Genomic DNA, 18,050 nt, shown 5'->3' on the forward strand with positions numbered 1-18,050 from the left:
GCCTTTTCATAGTCATCTGGTTGGCCACTGTGAGAACAGGATACAGTGGTACTTCGGGTTAAGAACTTAATTCGTCCTGGAGGTCCGTTCTTGACCTGAAACTGTTCTTAACCTGAAGCACCACTTTAGCTAATGGGGCCTCCCGCTGCCGCCGTGTGATTGCTGTTCTCATTCTGAAGTAAAGTTCTTAACCCGAGGTACTATTTCTGGGTTAGCGGAGTCTGTAACCTGAAGTGTATGTAACCTGAAGCATCTGTAACCCGAGGTACCACTGTACTGGACTAGATCAGCCTTTGGCCTGATCCAGGAGGGCTGCTCTTCAGTTCCTAAGTCACTGAAAGGAGCCTTGGATTTTTAGAACTGGCACTGCTTTCCTGGCTTGGATCTGCCTAAAGAAGTTGCCCTAGTCTTGTCCACATCAAAACAGCAATCGGGTTTTAATGTAGGCTGGGAGCAGGAGCCTAAACTCAGAATTATAGAAGGGACCACAAGGATAACCTTGTCCAACCCTCTGCAGTGCAGAAATCTTTTGCCCAACGGTGGGACTCGAACTCATGACTTTGAGATTAAGAGTCTCACGCTACCAAGTCCAGTTTAATTTTTTTTGTGAGCCACCATGAGTCTTTGTTCTGGGGAAAAGGTTGGATAGCTAACTAACTAACTAACCAACCAGCCAACCGACCAGTTTGACTAAGTGCTAGTTTTGATCAGTTTGAAATCAACTTGTTTTTAACCTGCTTAGATGATGCCAAGAGCTGTGTGACATATGAGCTGGGAGAGTTAAAGACCACCTTGAAGGCTTTTAGGCCTGCCACTTTCTCTCAGAAGTCTTTTACCCCAACAAGTTACATTTTTTGAGAGAATTAGAAAAACCCCTAATGCAACAGTCGGTTGTGTTTCTTGGAATGTGTACATATATGTGTGTAAGACATAGACATGTCCGAAACTTTCTTAAAGAGAACTGCAAATGGTAAGTGGGCGAACTTTGGGGATATTGTTTGCTACCAGCACAGTAATATCTTGGAAGGCAATATGTGGTAGGCAAATAATGTGGGGTGGAAAATTTTCCAAAATGGAAAGGGCTGTACTGAATGTCAATCATGCTCAAGAGAAGACTCATTGAATTGGATGACCACAACTAGCTTGCTTTCTGCTGCTCCGAAGGGTAGGACCTGGAACAGTGGATTCAAATTACAAAAAAGGAGATCCCGACTAAACATTAGGAAGAACTTTCTGTTGCTAACAGCTGTTTGACAGTGGAACAGTTGTGGACTCTCCTTCACTGGAGGTTTTTGAGCAGAGGTTAGACGGCCATCTGTCAGGGATGCTCTAGCTGTGAGTCCTGTGTTGTAAGATGTTGAACTAAATAACTCTTGGGATTCCTTCCAGCTCTGATTCCATGACTACCTTGGGCCCATTTTCAGTGGGTCCACTCTGAGGGAGAACCCGGTTGGCTCCAACGTGCCATTTTAAAGCGCTTTTATTTCCCCACGCAGAATTTTCTGTTTCATAAGCGCAGTAGCAACACCGGAGAGATGCTGGTTCCCAAATATAATGCCAGGCGAGCGCGGCAGTTTCCAATGGTTTAGCTTTGCTTACTAAATATAGGTAAAACGAACATGCTCAATTAGGTCGCTCTCCGGGGCATAAGAAAATTTCCTGATGCGAACTGAATTTTTCCTGATGCAAAGGAAGAATTTCTGGTTCAGGTTTCCCTAGGGAAACCCGAATCCCTTGCTGTCAGCCTACTTCTGTGTAAACTCTGTAATTAAAAGTGCACCACTGGGGTAATCTCCCCCCCCCCCCGAGGTCTGGGTTAGGGTTAAATATCTACTCACGTATGGTGAATAGAAATTGTCTCCGGGCAGGGAAGCTTGTAAAACGGAAGGGAGTTGCTTCTATTTCCCCCCCCCCCCCCCCCGTTTTCCTTTTAGGCCAGCTGTGTACCACTACTGACTGAGGTATGTGTTAGGAGGTTATTTATTAAAATATTCCTAACCCACCCTGTATTGGTTGGTCTTGGAGCAGGATATAACAATAAGGCAATCCTAGGTGGGCTAGCAATTTTTGAGGGGGTGCTTTTAAGACTGCTGTGTAGATCATCCAGCATAGACATGCTGGATTAATACCAATCCACACAGATACTCAGAAGTGTTGGCATTTTAGAACTTGATCTTATTGATAGTAACGCGCTTTAGAATTTGTAGGTAGGGTTCCATCTGCACTATGTATTAGGGATGGGCGATATCTGGTTTTCGACATCACAATATATTGCCAATTAAACATGGTGATATACCAATATATCACAATGTCTGAAATGAGGACAGCGCTATGTAGAGGCCTTGGCTGGCTTCATGGGTTCCCCCACATTGTGATTTTTGCATAGCTCACACATACACATAACAATTTGCAATATATTGCCAGGTCAAAAATTACCAGACCAATAGCACAATATGGACTTCAAACCGGTTTTGGATGGGACAACAACTTTAAGCAATCCTAGGCCTGTTGTTGTTCAACATCTTTATAAATGACTTGGATGAAGGAATTGAGGGGATGCTCATCAGATTTGCAGGTGACACCAAACTGGGGAGGGGTTACTAATGCCGCAGAAGACAAAATCAGAATTCAAAATGGCCTTAACAGTTTGGAGAACTGGGCGCAAGCTAAGAAAATGAATTTCAGTGGGGGCAAATGCAAGGTTCTGCCCTTAGGTAGGAAGAACCAGGTGCACAAATATAGAATAGGGGACACCTGACTTAATGCAATACATGTGAAAAGGATCTAGGGGTCTTGGTGGACCACAAGCTGAACATGAGTCAACAGTGTGATGCAGCAGCAAAAAAAGCTAACACTATTCTAGGCTGCATCAACAGAAGTATAGTGTCCAGTCAAGGGAAGTAATAGAACCACTCTATTCTGCCTTGGCCAGACCACACATGGAATACTGTGTCCAGTTTTGGGCACCACAATTTAAGAAGGATGATGACAAGGTGGAACATGTGCAGAGGAAGGCAACCAAGATGATCAGGGGTCTGGAAACTAAGCCTTATGAGGAGTGCTTGAAGGAGCTGGGTATGTTTAGCCTGGGAAAGAGGAGACAGAGGAGATATGATAGCATCTTAAAGGCCGTCAAATGGAATAGGGAGCATGCTTGTTTTCTCCTGCTCTTGATGGTAGGACTTGAGGCAGTGGCTTCAAGTTACAAGAAACGTTAGGGTTGCCATACGTCCGAAATTTCCCAGACATATCCGGAATACTGCAGTCAGAAGCAATGTCCGGGCGGAAAGTGGCAAAATGTCCGGGAAAATCTGGACATATGGCAGCCCATGCCAGCAGTGTCATTTTTGCCTTGGATTTCCCTTAAAAGTAGATCAAAAATGTCAATTGCTTTTGTTTCCGGATTTTCACTTTTTGAAATATGGCAGCCGTACAAGAAAGGAAATTCTGACTAAACCTTCGGAAAAACTTTCTGACAGAGCTGTTCGGCAGTGGAACAGACTCCCACGAGAGGCGGTGGACTCCCCTTATTTGGAGGTTTTTAAGCAGAGGTCGGGTGGCCATCTGTTATGCATGATCTGGTTGAGATTCCTGTATTGCAAGGGGCTGGATTTGATAACCCGTGGGCAGTGTTAGAAACTGAGATATGAAATCCAGGAGCTAAATGGCACCTTCAGCCTAGGTTATGGGCGCAACAACGAAATGTCTAGGTGCGCTTTTTTTAATAACAAAAATAGAAAGCTGAAAATGAAGGAACTGCAGCTAAAATATTATGCTCATTTTTCACACAGTCCAGTCCTTCCCCTGCCCACCCCCCTAATATTCTTAAGAGGGTATCTTCTCCAGTCTTCAGAGAGTAGCTGGAAATGGGGAGGCAGAAAAAGGTCCCCCTTTCCTTTCTTTCTGCAGTTTTAATCTCAAATCTTAGGCTCAGTACTGCGCCCAGGGCTCAGAAGCTGATTGTGCTGATGAAAGTTTTGAACCCTGCCCATGGGTCCCTTCCAGCTCTAAGATTTTATGGCTTCCCCCAAAGAATCCTGGGAGCTGTAGTTTATTTAGGGTACTGAAGGTGGTTAAAAGGTAAAGGGACCCCTGACCATTAGGTCCAGTCGTGGCCGACTCTGGGGTTGCGGCGCTCATCTCGCTTTATTGACCGAGGGAGCCGGCGTACAGCTTCCGGGTCATGAGGTCAGCATAACTAAGCCACTTCTGGTGAACCAGAGCAGCGCATGGAAACACCATTTACCTTCCCGCCAGAACGGTACCTATTTATCTACTTGCACTTTGACGTGCTTTCCAACTGCTAGGTTGGCAGGAGCAGGGACCGAGCACTCACCCCGTTGCGGGGATTTGAACCGCCAACCTTCTGATCGGCAAGTCCTAGGCTCTGTGGTTTAACTCACAGCGCCACCCGCGTCCCTTACTGAAGGTGGTTAGGAGAGCCCAATTCCCCTCGCAGAGCTACAGTTCCCAGAATGATGCTGCTTTAAATAGGTAGTGCAGATGGGGCTTTAGTGTGCAGAATGAATATGGAGGCAGTTCTGGGGAGACCCAGTGCTGTGACCCCGCACCCACCCCCCTGATTCCTTCATTGCAGCAAGTCATGCCTGCTGCACCATCCCGTTCTTGACCCTGAGACACCTGGGTTGAAGCATTTGCCACAGCCAAGAGACCATGACTTTTCTTTATTAGACATTGGACTCATTCCCACATGCAGGTAAATATGGTTTGCGACATGGCTGAACACGTGTCCAGGTGTCGCGGTACGTTTGCCCATCCATCCATGTGTGGACAAGGCTTCTCACTTGGATTTGCCATTAATATAACTGCTGGTACCCATAGGAACGACCAGTTGCACACCAGTCTGTGTTTTGTGTATTGTCCATGCGCAAGACTGCTGAAGCATCACATGATGCTTGCATGAGTGAGTGGAGAAAGAGGAACATACACAGAACGGCTGGCTGACTGAAGTTTGCCCCCCACCCCAGCCACTGTTCTGTACCATAAGAAGCCTCTTTTCTCCCCCTGGTGGCTGCTGTCACCAAAATCATAATGTGAGATCCAAACTCCATACCACTGGGTACCTCTGAGCAGTGTTAGAAACTCAGATATATAAGATGGCTCATTAAACCAAGGTTGCTGTCGCCAAAAGGGAACGTCTAGTTGCCATTTTTGGGCAAGATGGCTCTAAAGTCATTTTTTTCCAGATGATGGACTGACTGTGATTTATTCTCATCTGTCTGGTTCAGACGAGCTAAGTTAAAAGCTTTGAGAACTTAAAGAAAAGTCCCTTGCTCCAGGAGCGGTCCACATGTATATTGGCTTATTCCAACCTCTTTCTCTTAATGGCAACTGCTCCTGCTCGGGCTGCATAGAAAAAAAACTATTGGTTTCCAGAAATTCATTCCGATTGTGCAGATGAAATATAACTGGGTGGGGTATTAGTGGATGAAAACAGTCCAGATCCAATTATCGATCCCCAGATGGTGGAGATGTCGGGCGCTATCCTGGGACCCAGGCATCTTCACTTGGTTTGAATTAATTTTATAATGAAATGATTTTAGAATGTTCTATTATTTTATTGTTGTTAGCCGCCCTGAGCCGGGCTTCGGCTGGGGAGGGCGGGATATAAATAAAATTTATTATTATTATTATTATTGGTCGCAAGTGGTCGAAGGCCGGGCACAAAAGAGAGCCAGTGTGGTGTAGTGGTTAAGAGCGGTAGTCTCGTAATCTGGTGAACCGGGTTCGTGTCTCCGCTTCTCCACTTGCAGCTGCTGGGTGACCTTGGGCTAGTCACAATCCTCTGAAGTCTCTCAGCCCCACTCACCTCACAGAGTGTTTGTTGTGGGAGAGGAAGGGAAAGGAAAATGTTAGCCGCTTTGAGACTCCTTTGGGTAGTGATAAAGCAGGATATCAAATCCAAACACTTCTCTTCTGGCCCCCGGCTAATTTCAAACGCTGCCTCTGAGCCCATCCCTTTCACCCCTGGGAGAGACCTTTTGGGGTGGATAAGAATGCATGCTTGTGCTTTGCCAGGTTTCTGCACCCAATTAGACACACTCTTTAGGGACTTGAGATCAGGCGGTTACATTTGAGGTTTGCTCTCTGGGGCCCTCATTTTGGCAGTGGTGATGGGCAGGTTCTGGAGCTCTGTGTGTCCAGGACACCGTGGCTCACGGTTGTTTAGGTTTGTGCACATCCTGCTCTGGGGTGCTAGGACATATGAAGGGAAGAGTGCGCATGGGACAGAGGTGAGGACTCAAGCATGCGAGGTAAGGGAGAGCGTGGCATGTGCTTCTCCCATTCCCAAGGCACTGGCTCCATCTCCCTGCAGCATCACAACTGCAGTTTGCTGTCTCTCGGCAACTGGTAACCAAGGCTACCATCTCCCTGCTGCTCGCCCGGAGCCCCATCTCTATTTTTATCAGCAACGGGAGAGACCAGATCCAGATTTAGGGGAGTTGTACATTTGTGCATATGGCTTGGGGCTTAGGTGCATTTTGTGCGTACTGCAGTAGTGCCGGCTCCCTAACTCCCACACCCTCACATGCGATGGGTTTATTTGTGTACTTGTACTGAGTGTGGGCGTGCTTGCGCAGTTGTGTGCACGGGCATATCCATCGCATGCACACGTGTGTTCCGCGGTTGCACCATGCATGTATTTCCCCGTGGCGCAGCCGTGGTGCCGCTTGAGCAAACCTCGGGGTACGTTCGCACTTCCTCTGAAAGTGCGAATTTCATGCTTGCAAGCTGGCGTTCCACACCTGTCTTGTGCTTTTATAAAAGGAAACCATCATTCTGTGGAAAGCGATCAAGCTTGGCAGACTTGCATGGGGGAGGGAAACTACAAAATGATCCTGTGGCATCTTAAACACTAACCCATTTATTAGAGTATGACCTTTCATGGACTAGAGTCCACTGTACAGTGGTACCTCAGGTTATATACGCTTCAGATTACATACGCCTCAGGTTACAGACTCCGCTAACCCAGAAACAGTGCTTCAGGTTAAGAACTTTGCTTCAAGATGAGAACAGAAATCGCACAGCAGCGGCGCGGCGGTAGCAAGAGGCCCCATTAGCTAAAGTGGTGCTTCAGGTTAAGAACAGTTTCAGGTTAAGTACGGACCTCCAGAACGAATTAAGTACTTAACCTGAGGTTACCACTGTATGCAGTAATCCATGAAAGCTTATACCACAATAGATTAATTAGTGTTTAAAGGGCTGTCAGACATTTTGGGGGGTTTTTCTGCTGCAACAAGTTAGTTTATTTTATACCCCACCTTTCCTCCAAGGAGCTCAAAGGAGCATACATTTTCCCCTGTGAGGTAAACTAGGCTGGAAGACAGTAACTGGCTAAAGGTCACCCAATGAGCTTCATGGCTGAGTGGGGATTTGAACCTGGTCTCTCAGGCCCTAGTCCTGGGACACTCTAACCCAGCTTGTTTTGGACTACAACTCCCATCATCCTTAGCTAGCAGGACCCAGTAGTCAGGGATGATGGGAACGGTAGTCCAAAAACCGCTGGAGTCCCAAGTTTGGGAAACCCTGCTCTAACCACTACACCACACTGTCCAGCCCCCCAGATGTTCTTGCAATGTGAGTCCGAGTGACTTTTCACGCTTTATTCACCAGCCTGGATTCACCAGTGCTCACCCTGATAAACATGCAAACCATGGCTGGGAGGGATGTGGACTTCGACTTGCATTAGACTTGCAACAGGCTCTGGCTCTCTGATACACCTCTCTGCAATGTTTGGATTAGGACCAGCCGTAGCTCAGTGCCTGAGAACATGCTTTGTACCTAAGAAGGTATTTGGTGCAACCACTGACATTCTCAGATAAAATAAAATGGATCAGGTAGCAGCAGCTTATGGGAAAGACCCCCTGCCCCAAACCCTAGAGAGTCATTGCCAGTCAGAGTAGTTAATACTTGGAGAGATGGATGAATAGGAAGCTGTCTTATATCAGGCCAGGCTGTGGGTCTCATAGCATGAGAGTTTCAGGACACAGGTCTCCTTTTCCTCTTCCACTGCATCAGACATTAGTAGAACTCTGATGCCCTGGGTTGTTGTATAAGGTGTGATGTGTGGCTTTCTCCCTGTTATGTAATGCAGCATGTACCTAGTGCCAGCACTGAATACCTGCTCTTACACAATTTCGGATGTTCCCTACACCCTGGAAAGTGCCAGGATATTAGTATGGTAAATGATTGTGTTCCTGACAGAGGACAGTGCCGAAAGCACGCCAGCAAGCCAGTTGTATAACACCCCCTGCTACAGCCAGGATGCAAAACTCCCCATGCAGCAGGGGCCAGAGTGTGCACACAGCCTACTGCTGTGTGGGAAATTCAGATGGGAACAGGTGGCAGCAGACATCTGCGGTTGCCCTCTTCGCAGCTTTGCATGTGTGCACAAGAACGCAGCTTTTCCCCTACAGTGACTGGTGTTGTATTTGTATCAACACAGTACTAGGTCGACAAACGTTTAATGGCTAGTGGTCACTGGGGGTGGTCAACCTGTGTCTGAGTCGTACCGTTTTCAACTCAGGCAGTGACTCAGATGATTGAATAATCTTCCACTTAAGGTAACTGTGATCAATATCCCTCCATGCTGTTTACTAGCATGTTGAGGAGTAAGGCTCTCACCTCACCTCCACCCCCATGTTCAGTTTTCTATGTGGAATGTATGCTTTTTGTATGGAAGAGCATTGAGTCATACGCATCTTTAGGCCTGAAGTGGTTTAGCCCGGCTATGGGATGACCACATTGAGTGACGGCTTAGCCTCAGTCAGGGCAGGACAGGAATTAAGCCAGAAGCATATTCGCCTTGAAAGAGGTGGACAATCCCAGTTGAGCCCGTCTCCCTCCGGAGATGGTGGACTCCTTGATTCGAGGTTTTTAAGCAGAGGTTGGATGGCCATCTGCCATGGATGCATTAGTTGAGATTCCTGTTTTGCAGGGAGTTGGAACAGTTGACCCACAGGGTCCCTTCCAGCTCTATGATCTTCCCGTGAAAAAAGGAGGCCTTCATTTCTAGCAGTGTGTTCCTGTGTCCTCACCGAACATGAGCTTTTGCATGTGAGAGAATGTATTTCTCTACAGAGAGTGAGTGTGGGCACTGAAGAAGCAACACACACACACACACCAGTGAAACTTCTAATGTTGCTTGCTTGCATTATGCGGATGAGAACTAGAAAGGCTCAGCGTTCTGGGACAGATCCCTTTATGTGGCCCTGAACTCCTTGGAGGAACTATGGATCGTCTGGGATTTGGTGGCCAACTCTTAGGTCCATTTAATCTGGAGGCCCTCTGCATTCCTTTTAGACGGACAGGATGGTGCGCTGTAAGTCGCCCCTCCCTTTAAGCCACCTTGAAGTAAGGAACTTAAGATACAGCTTTGATTTCTGTCGTTCACCCGAGAGAGGTATATCTGGGTTTTGAGTGTCATGTGCCTCCTGTTCTGCGAATATGTTTTCCTCCCTCTGTGCTACCTTCTGTCCTTTGCGCTCAGCAGACATAAAATGCGCTTGCTGGCGAGAGAGAGAAGGCGGTGTGTGTGTGTGTGTTGCCCTTGGGCTGCAGAGTTTGCAGGAAAAAAGTTCTGCAGGCTCCTGTGAGGCAGCAGGTCTGCATGCAGCATGCGTGGCTGTGTCGGGGCAGAAGCATGAGGAAGGCTAGGCTCCTATGAGTTCTCTGCATGTGAGTCGATGTGTATTGCAGAGTGAGCATTGCAGAGTGAGCGTGGGTGGCGCTTTTTCTGTGCAATTGTTTTTCTCTCTCTCTCCCCCCCACCGCCCCAGCCCCAACGTCATGGTCAGTCTTCCCTTCCACCCCGCCCTTGGCGTAAGGCAGTGCGTGCTGGGAGTGGTGTGTTTGTGTCCTCTCCTTCTCACCCCCCCAATTCCCTCAACAATGGGATCCTCGCCCAGGCCTGGCCTTGTGCCCAGATCTAGTGTGTGTGTGCTTGTGTATTGGTGTGTGTGTGTCTGTGATGGGGGGGGGTGTTCCTACGTGTCTCCTTACTTCACCTCATAGCCTATTGGCTGCCTGCTGGGGGAAAGAGTCTGGCTACAACTCACCCACCCCCAGCTGTGAGCAGAGGCAGCATTGAGTCAGTCTTGCGGGGGAAGGGGCTGTGGTACTCAGGGACAGGAAGGGGCTAAGGGAGGAGGCGAGTGTGAGTCATAGGGAGGCAAGCGGAGGCAGCTCTGTGGAAGAGGAGGAACGGAGGGGGGGGTGCCTTGGAGTGCACGACACTCGGGGTTCACTGCCTCTCTGCCCCCCCCTCGCCCACACTCCTTTTTCCCGCCACCCTGCCCTAGGGAGGATAGATTATCCCAGGAATGCGTCTGTGCTGCAAGCTCTTAATCCCCAGCCGCACTGGGCTGCCTGCCAGCAGAAGCAGCTTCAGTGCATATGTGTGAGTAGTATGATAGGAGGGACTTTAATGTACGGACACGTATGTATCTGGGAGCATGACGGTGATGCACTCATCTTAAAAGGTCCTCCATCAGCCTGCATGCTTAGCTGGGCTCGCACCCATGTGCCCCATTCAGGTGTTACACAAGGATGCACTTAATCCCACGTGTGGGTCTGTCTATGCGTATAGATAGCCAGGCGTGCACCTTATCAAGGGTATGCTGGTGTGTATGTGTGTGTCCATGCCTCTGCGTCTATTCAATGTGGTGCCCCCTCACAGGCATCTGCCAGGGCATGTGTGGCCACAGGAATGAGCACGATCCAAGTGGGTGCCCACATGGGCACAAAGTGGGTGGGGAAGGGGCATATGGGGTGTATCATGTATGCACTGCATTTACACTCTACCTTTCTCCCCAAGGAGATCAGGGTAGGGTACCTGGTTCTCTCTCTCTCTCCCCTCCCCACATCCTTCATTTAATCCCCACAACAAGCCCAGGCTCAGAGGTGGTGACTGGTCCAAGGTCACGTCAAGGCAGCTTCACCTTTTGAGCAAGGATTTGAACCCTGGTCTCTCCCAGGTCCTAGACCCTTGTGCGCTAAGTCAATAAGGGGGGGGGGGCAAACACCACAAATCTTGCACTGCTTTCCTTTATATCCCCTCCCTACTTTGCTTTGTCTTAAAAACAAAACTAAACTGCATTAGCCCTATTTGTTTCCTCTTTTTTCTTACTCTTGACCTGGTTGGCCCCGTCACTACTTCCTGCCCATCCTTACCCCCCCCCATCTTCCCTTTTATTGCCCTTCCTCTTACCCCGCTTCCCCCTAAGCCCCCACCCTTATTTTCCCCACCCTTCCTCCCTACGCCCCCTACTCTCATTTCCCCCTTTGCCTCCACCCCTCCACCCTTTGCCCCCACTCATTTCCATCCCCCTCCGCCCCCAGGATTTTCCCACCTCGCGCCCCCCCGCCCCCATCCTTCCCCTGCCCCCCTTATCACACCTTTCTTGCCCCCTCTCCCCTCACTTCGCCTCCCTTTTTCTCTCCTCCGGTCCCCCCCCTCTCCCCGGGCGTGGTCTCTCCCTCTCTCCCTGGGTTCCGACGGGCGGGCCTGAGGCGGCGGTAGAGTACAAGAGAGAAGACGGGGGGGGGAGGTGGGAGCCGCGGGAGGCGGGAGAAGAGGAGGAGAAGGCGACTGGTAGTAAACCACGGCCAATGGGAATCCCTCTCACCCCCCCACCTCTCTCTCTCTCTCTCTCCCGCCCCGCGATCCGTTCCTTCACCCCCACCGCCACCCTCGCGGCGGCTGGCTCGCGGATTTGCATATGACTGACATTCCAGGGGCGGCCAATGGGCGGCCGCGGTGCGTGCGGCAGGGAGGGGTGCTCATTTGCATGTGAATGACCCAGCGCGGCGGCATCCAATGGCGCGGCGGGGGCTAATTGGGCATGCGTGACGACGGCCGTCTGTGTGTGTGAGGGAGAGAGAGCGAGTGAGGAGAAGAAGGAGGGAGCGGGCGGGCGAGGAGAGCGAGAGGAGGGCGGTTCGGGCGAGGGGGCCGCCCTTGTTCGTAGCCCAGAGCGGCCGGGAGAGGGAGGAGGAGGCGGGCAGGCAGTGAATGGTGTTTGGTTACAACGTTACAACCGGAGGGGACGGCGCGACAGGCGGAGCAGCAGCAGCGACAGCCTCCTCCCTCCGTCTCCGTCAAGACGCTCCGCGACAAGCAACCGCCCGCCTGTCGCCGACAGTGGCTGCGAGGAGGAGGAGGAGGAAGGGGAGGCGGGCAGACGGGAATAGGCGGACAACTCGCGACCTCTCCCCTTCCCCTCCCTCTCCCCCCCCCCCTCCCCGGTCTCTTCCTGCCTTCCCAATGCGCGCACACCGTAATCCTGCCGGGCGACAAGCCTCTGGCCGGGGATCGGGGCAGGCGGTGTGGGCGCTCTCTCTCTCCGCCCCCCTTCCAACCCCTCTCCTTCCTACCCACCCGCTTTCATCGCTGAGGTGCTAAAGTGCCCTTGCATACTCGCACACACCCACCTCTAGAAACTGCACCTCAAAGCAGCCTGTATTTCCTTCCCTCCCTCCCTCCCTCTCTTTCTCTCCCACCAGCACCTTCCTCTCAACACTGCTGGACCCACACGCCCCTCTCTCTTTGCACACACTGCCAGAGCAGCCGGCTTGGCACATGGGTGCGCGCGCACACACGCCACCGCCACACGGCTACCTACCTCGCCTCCCTCTGCTCCCCCACCCTAAGATGTTTCCTAACTTACCCCATGCTGACTGCCGGACACGCTGCTGCGCCTGTGAGGAGGACCAGAGCAGGCCGTAGGAGAAGAGTGTTGCCCCTCCTGCTGCTGCTGCTGCTGCTGTTGCACATGGGCGGCAGTGGGGTGGTGAGCCTTCAGATTGTTGACATCCAGCTGGCCTTCGCCCCGCATGGGACTTTCTAAGGTGGCCCTCTGCCGTGGAGGGGAACTGGCTTGCTGACCCAGCGCGCACCCAAAGCTGCAGACTTCAGTTGGCCTGTTAAAGAGACCACCCCCCACGCCTCCCTCCCCAGGGCAAGGGCAGGGGGAGAATGCTCTCCGGACTGGGCAGCTGAGAGACACGTGGTCCACCTGCCCTCAGGACAACGGCTCAACACGCCTTGGGATGTTCTCCACAGAAAGACCCCCGTCAGCGTTGCCCCCTCTGCCGCACAGGGGGCTAGGCATGTTCGGTCAGTGAATTCTTGGTTGCAGAGTGGTAATTCTGAAAGGTGGATATGTTTGTTTATGGAGACATGCAAGGCACGCCTTGGTCTTCTCTCATACTCTCTTCATGCTGGGAAGATGGGTGATTTGGAAGATATAGTTGACCTGAAGCTAACCTTTAACCTTTCTTGTGTCGCAAGAGATTGAGGGTGTCTTCCATTTCATACTAAGATGACTGTAGAGGTGAAATCTGCAGGATGGAAGGGGGCGTGGGTTCCTTGATATTTCCATTTCATTCACATAGTCCCCTTTTAAGTTCAGGAGGTCAGTTGGCTGCAGATGGGGAATGGTATTCGAAGTTTCCCTCTTCCCCTTCCGTGGCTACAATTTCTATTCCTTGTCTTAAGACGAGGAGCAAATGTTGGATATTTGAATTTGCAGTATTGTGTTTGGTGGTCCATTATGCTTAGCAGCAGCTTGGCACCCAGGTGAACTTTTTCTTGGAGTTGGAGATGTTGCAAGTGACAGAACAGCAGCCTTTTTTTCAGCATTTCTGGATACAGTAAAAAGACACAGCAGCCTGTGGTAAAGGTGGCAACCCTGACTGAGTTTTGTCTGAAGCCCCTCCCTATGGGCACTCCTCCCCTCTCCTCCCCACCCCTTTATTAGCATCCTCTGTGGAAAGGTGATTGGAGAAGATTCCATGTGTTGCTGTTTTCATGCTTTCAGTTCTTTTAATTTGCATGCCATGTCTTTCATCCATGCCAGCTTAGTGAACTTGCTTACTTTGTCTCCACCTCTGTAGATGAGAAATCGAGGCTTAGGGAATGGTGGTGGGCTTGCGGTTGGTTTATAAAACTGGATTTCTTGTCCTGTTCTCTGTGTTGGATGGGGGCATCTTGGGGGTCAGGAAAGGACGCGGGATGCCATGATTTCACATGGTGCCGCTTCAGACGAGCCCTGTTCTTCGTCACGTGTGTTGTAGTTTTTCTCGATGGACAGCAGCTTCAATCTTGGAAGCTAAATCAGTAATCTTTACTTGGGGGTGGGTGGGGGCAGCCTCCAGTTGTGACATTTTAAGAGCCTTGTTGCTTTGCTGAGACCAGAGGGAGGGTCTTACTATTTTGTGCCCTTCCTTCTGCTGTCGCCCCCCCTCCCTTCTCATCCTCCCCCTCCGCATTGGGATGTGGTCACCAGCCGGAGGACAGGAAGCCACTGAGCCAGCATTTCCCGGCACAGTCCAACCACGATGCGCTGAGTGCTTTTAATAATTGAGTTAACTTTACACGCAGGCACAGGAGCGATGTGACTGATCCATCAGGGGGATGCAAAGGAAGGAAGAGAGAGAGAGAGGAATGATGGGAAAGGGGCTTAGCAGTGGGAATAGAACTATCCTTTTCTTTCTGGAAAGCAGAGGCCCCCCCCTTCTATTATGATTTTAACATTTTTCTTATCAAACAAGTACATCCATTTTTTTTAAAACCCCAAACCGTAAGTAAAATCCAAATAAAACCAAAAGCCCCCAGCCTGCAAAGGAATGATGAGCAATGCAGGGACATGGGAAACTTTATATACCAGGACAGATTATTTGTCCATCTGGCTCAGCATTGCCTACTTTGGCTGGCAGCAGCACCCCAGGGCGTCTGGTAGAGGCGTTTCTTGACCTGACCTTTTTAGCTGGGGATGCCAGGGATCAAACCTGTGGCCTTCTGTGTATTATTCCACCAATGTATAGTCAAAACTAAGTATGAATTGGTTTTCTGGTAGGTATGTTATTGCTTGTGGAGTGCTGAGCACTTAAGAATGCAGGTGACCCTGAGCAGCAGTTGCTTCACGGGGATGAGGGTAGCATAAAGTATGTTAGGTTGTGCTGTAAGTTTGTGCTGCTGTTTAGAATCAGCACTACTCACTCCACAGAATTAAGCCTGAGGCATCTTTGTGCACAGCTGATTAGCATGTAGTTTTCCAGTTATGCATGTCAGCTGTGTTTTGTAGAGGCTGTTTGTGGGATGGTGGTAGAGGTGGCACTAATTTTGTGTTTGATGCTGAAACAGAGAGCCCTGCTGCTGCCGCCACTGTATGACTGAAGTTGATCTAGGCAGCCCTGCAATGTGTCCTGTGTTGTTTCCTGTAAAAAACAACAACACATGATGTGGTTTGTTGCAGTGGTGCAAGGCTCTGGTTTAGTCACACTGGTTTAGTCAAGCTGTAGTGGACACTGTGAGTCCACGTGCCATAGAGCTGAGTGTCTCCTGTAGAGGTGTTTTCACAATATTTTCAGCTTACTGGTGTTGCGTATGCGGTTTGTTTTTTGGGTGCCATAGAACCAGGAAGTACAGATGCTGCAAATTTGATTGTGTGTGCACACGCGTACGCAAACACATGCAAGCCAGCTCAGGTCTCTCTCTCCTACGCAATAATAGCCTTTTCTTGGAATCCCAAGAAGGAAGTCTTGCTTAGCCTGATACAGGGGCAGCAGGAAGTGATGGGAGGGAGAGCCAGTGCAAGCAGATCACTTATACCTTCAAGGAATAGCTTCTAATGGGGGGGCAGTGCTGATGTCTATGGACACTTCTTCCTAGGTGGGGAGGACCTTCTTCTCCTGAGGGCACAGCCCTGGGGCGCCGTTTGACTTCCCTTGCCCCATGCAGCCTGAGCTCCTGAGGATGCTCTCAAGCCCTCTGGCTGGGATGGAGCCAAGTAGCTTGGCTGCCCCAGCAAGCGTGGGAGTCTGAGTGAGCTGGGCCCCTCACCCCTTCCCTCCCCTTCCCCTCCTGCAGCTGTAAAATTCCTTTGCCTGGCTTCCAGCTGGGAAGGGCGGAGGAGGGGGGGTGTTGCTTCCTGGCAGGCAAAGGAGAAAATCTCTCCCACCCCCAGGGACCTAGAAGCTAGCGATAAGGCATGGCACAGATTGTGGCTGTTAGAGGTGTGCATGAGAGAGAAAGGGAACTGGAGGAAGGGAGGCTTGGACTGTGATTCAACCCTGGAGTCCCGACTCCCAGTCTCCTCTTCCCTTTATTTTACTTGCTGGTCTGAGCTGACTATTGCAACACTTTCTTTCTTCTCCCGTTCCTTCCAGTGTGGACAAATGTGGAGCCACGGTCTGTGGCTGTATTCCCATGGCACTCCCTTGTGCCCTTCCTGGCTCCCAGCCAGCCCGATTCCTCCGTGCAGCCGACTGAAGGCCAGCAGCCTGTCAGCCACCCGTCTACATCCAATCAGAACAAAGGCAAGTGCGCAGGGCGGGGCGAGGGGAAGAAAGGGGGCAGGTGCTGAATTTCCACCAAGGTTTCCTGCTATGGGACAGGCCAGCAGGTAGGACCGGGCATGCTTGCAACTCCTTGCCCTCCTCCGCAAGAGCACATGGCTGTTCATTCTCACCCGAGGCTTTCCATTTCAGAACCTCCAGAATCAGCTGCTGTGGCCCATGAGCTTCCCAGCGTGTCTTCGGGGGCCGAAACAGGGAGGCCAAACACTTCGCACCCTGACAGCCCGACTCCAGTTTCCCAGCCATCAGCGGCGACTCCTGGAGGGAGCGGAGGGCCAGCCCAGCAGGAAGACGATGTCCCAGGGCACTCGCGCCTGGACAGCGAGACAGAGAGCGATCACGACGATGCGTGAGTTCTGCTGCCTTCTGGGGCTGCTCCATCGTGCTTTGTTGCAGTTCTCCTTCCAACAGCCTTGCGAGGTCACAGCTCCCCCCCCCCGACAGACAGCTGTTTTATAGCTGTGGGCGACTTGCGCAAGCTATAAGTCCACGATAGAGGTGGGACCCCAGCACAGTGGAGCAGGGAATGTGCTGCTGGAAGGAGCGGCGTGAGGCAGTTGGAAGAGAACCCTAAAACAGAGAGGGAACGGGGAGCATGGTTAAGTTGAAGGAGGATGTCAGGAGACCCGGGCAAGGTGGCGGTGCTGGGAATAGTTTGGAGAAGATGGTGAAATTGGTCTTCCTTCTGTAGGTTCCTGTCCGTTGTATCTTCTGAGATGCAACTCCCACTGCTGCCGGGCAAGCGTCGTACCCAGTCACTGAGCGCTCTGCCCAAAGACCGAGATTCATCTTCCGAGAAGGATGGGCGCAGTCCTAACAAGGTGAGGGATCTTTTTCTTCATCTCTTCTCTCTCTCTCTCATATTCCTCAGCTTCTCTTCTCCCCATTCAGCTGTGGAATGCTCCACCAGTATTCAGGGTTCACCCTGGGTAAAATATAAGTTTAGTGGTGGCTTTGGTGCTCTTTGCATCCACACACACCTTTTTTTTTTTTTTTTTTTTTTTGCAGAGAGAAAAAGATCACATCCGACGGCCTATGAATGCTTTCATGATCTTCAGCAAGCGACACCGGGCCCTGGTGCACCAACGGCACCCTAACCAAGACAACCGTACCGTCAGCAAGATCCTAGGCGAGTGGTGGTACGCGCTGGGGCCCAAGGAGAAGCAGAAGTACCACGACCTGGCCTTCCAGGTACAGCCTCCTAGGGAGCGTAACACGGAGAGTGAGTTGGGAGCCTTATCTGCAAGTGCTGTTGCCTCCCATAGTGCAGCTAGCATGCCTGGCTTAGATCAGTGGCTTCTTTCATCCAGCATTCTGTCTCCCAAGAGTGATGCTGTTAAGCAGGGCCTGATGGTGAAAGCCAGGGCTGTATGTATGTAACCTTTTCAGGAGTACAGAAAAGGTACGCAAGCTTGTATGGTTGCAGACCTGAGTTTCTGAAGAATATCTGCTTTCATGTAATTACAAAAGCAAGTCTCCGGCCTTTAGGTTGCCAAAATATGCTTGAAAAATTTATAGCTAAAGCCTAGTAAAATCTCAGAAGCAGCAGTTTTAAAGGGAACATGGATGCTGTGTCTTGCTTTGTTTCTTTTCCCAGTGTATAGCAATGATGCATAATTTGCTCATTTTAGATGGGATTCAGATCTCCATTGCACAGAATTTTAACTTTT

The 18,050-nt window shown here is 50.6% G+C and overlaps 1 protein-coding gene across 3 annotated transcripts in view; it reads left to right on the top strand.

Moving 5' to 3' along the window:
* Positions 1 to 18,050, top strand: part of CIC (capicua transcriptional repressor) — a 47,876-nt gene that overhangs the window by 12,015 nt on the left and 17,811 nt on the right. For all 3 annotated transcript variants that reach the window (XM_079985260.1, XM_079985262.1, XM_079985261.1), the window contains exons 3-6: positions 16,192 to 16,341; positions 16,513 to 16,729; positions 17,072 to 17,201; positions 17,389 to 17,571. In XM_079985260.1, coding sequence (XP_079841386.1) covers positions 16,192 to 16,341; positions 16,513 to 16,729; positions 17,072 to 17,201; positions 17,389 to 17,571 — 680 coding nt within the window. The remainder of the gene's footprint in view (positions 1 to 16,191; positions 16,342 to 16,512; positions 16,730 to 17,071; positions 17,202 to 17,388; positions 17,572 to 18,050) is intronic.

The sequence above is a fragment of the Podarcis cretensis genome (assembly GCF_951804945.1).
Source record: "Podarcis cretensis genome assembly, chromosome: 8".
NCBI lineage: Eukaryota > Metazoa > Chordata > Lepidosauria > Squamata > Lacertidae > Podarcis > Podarcis cretensis.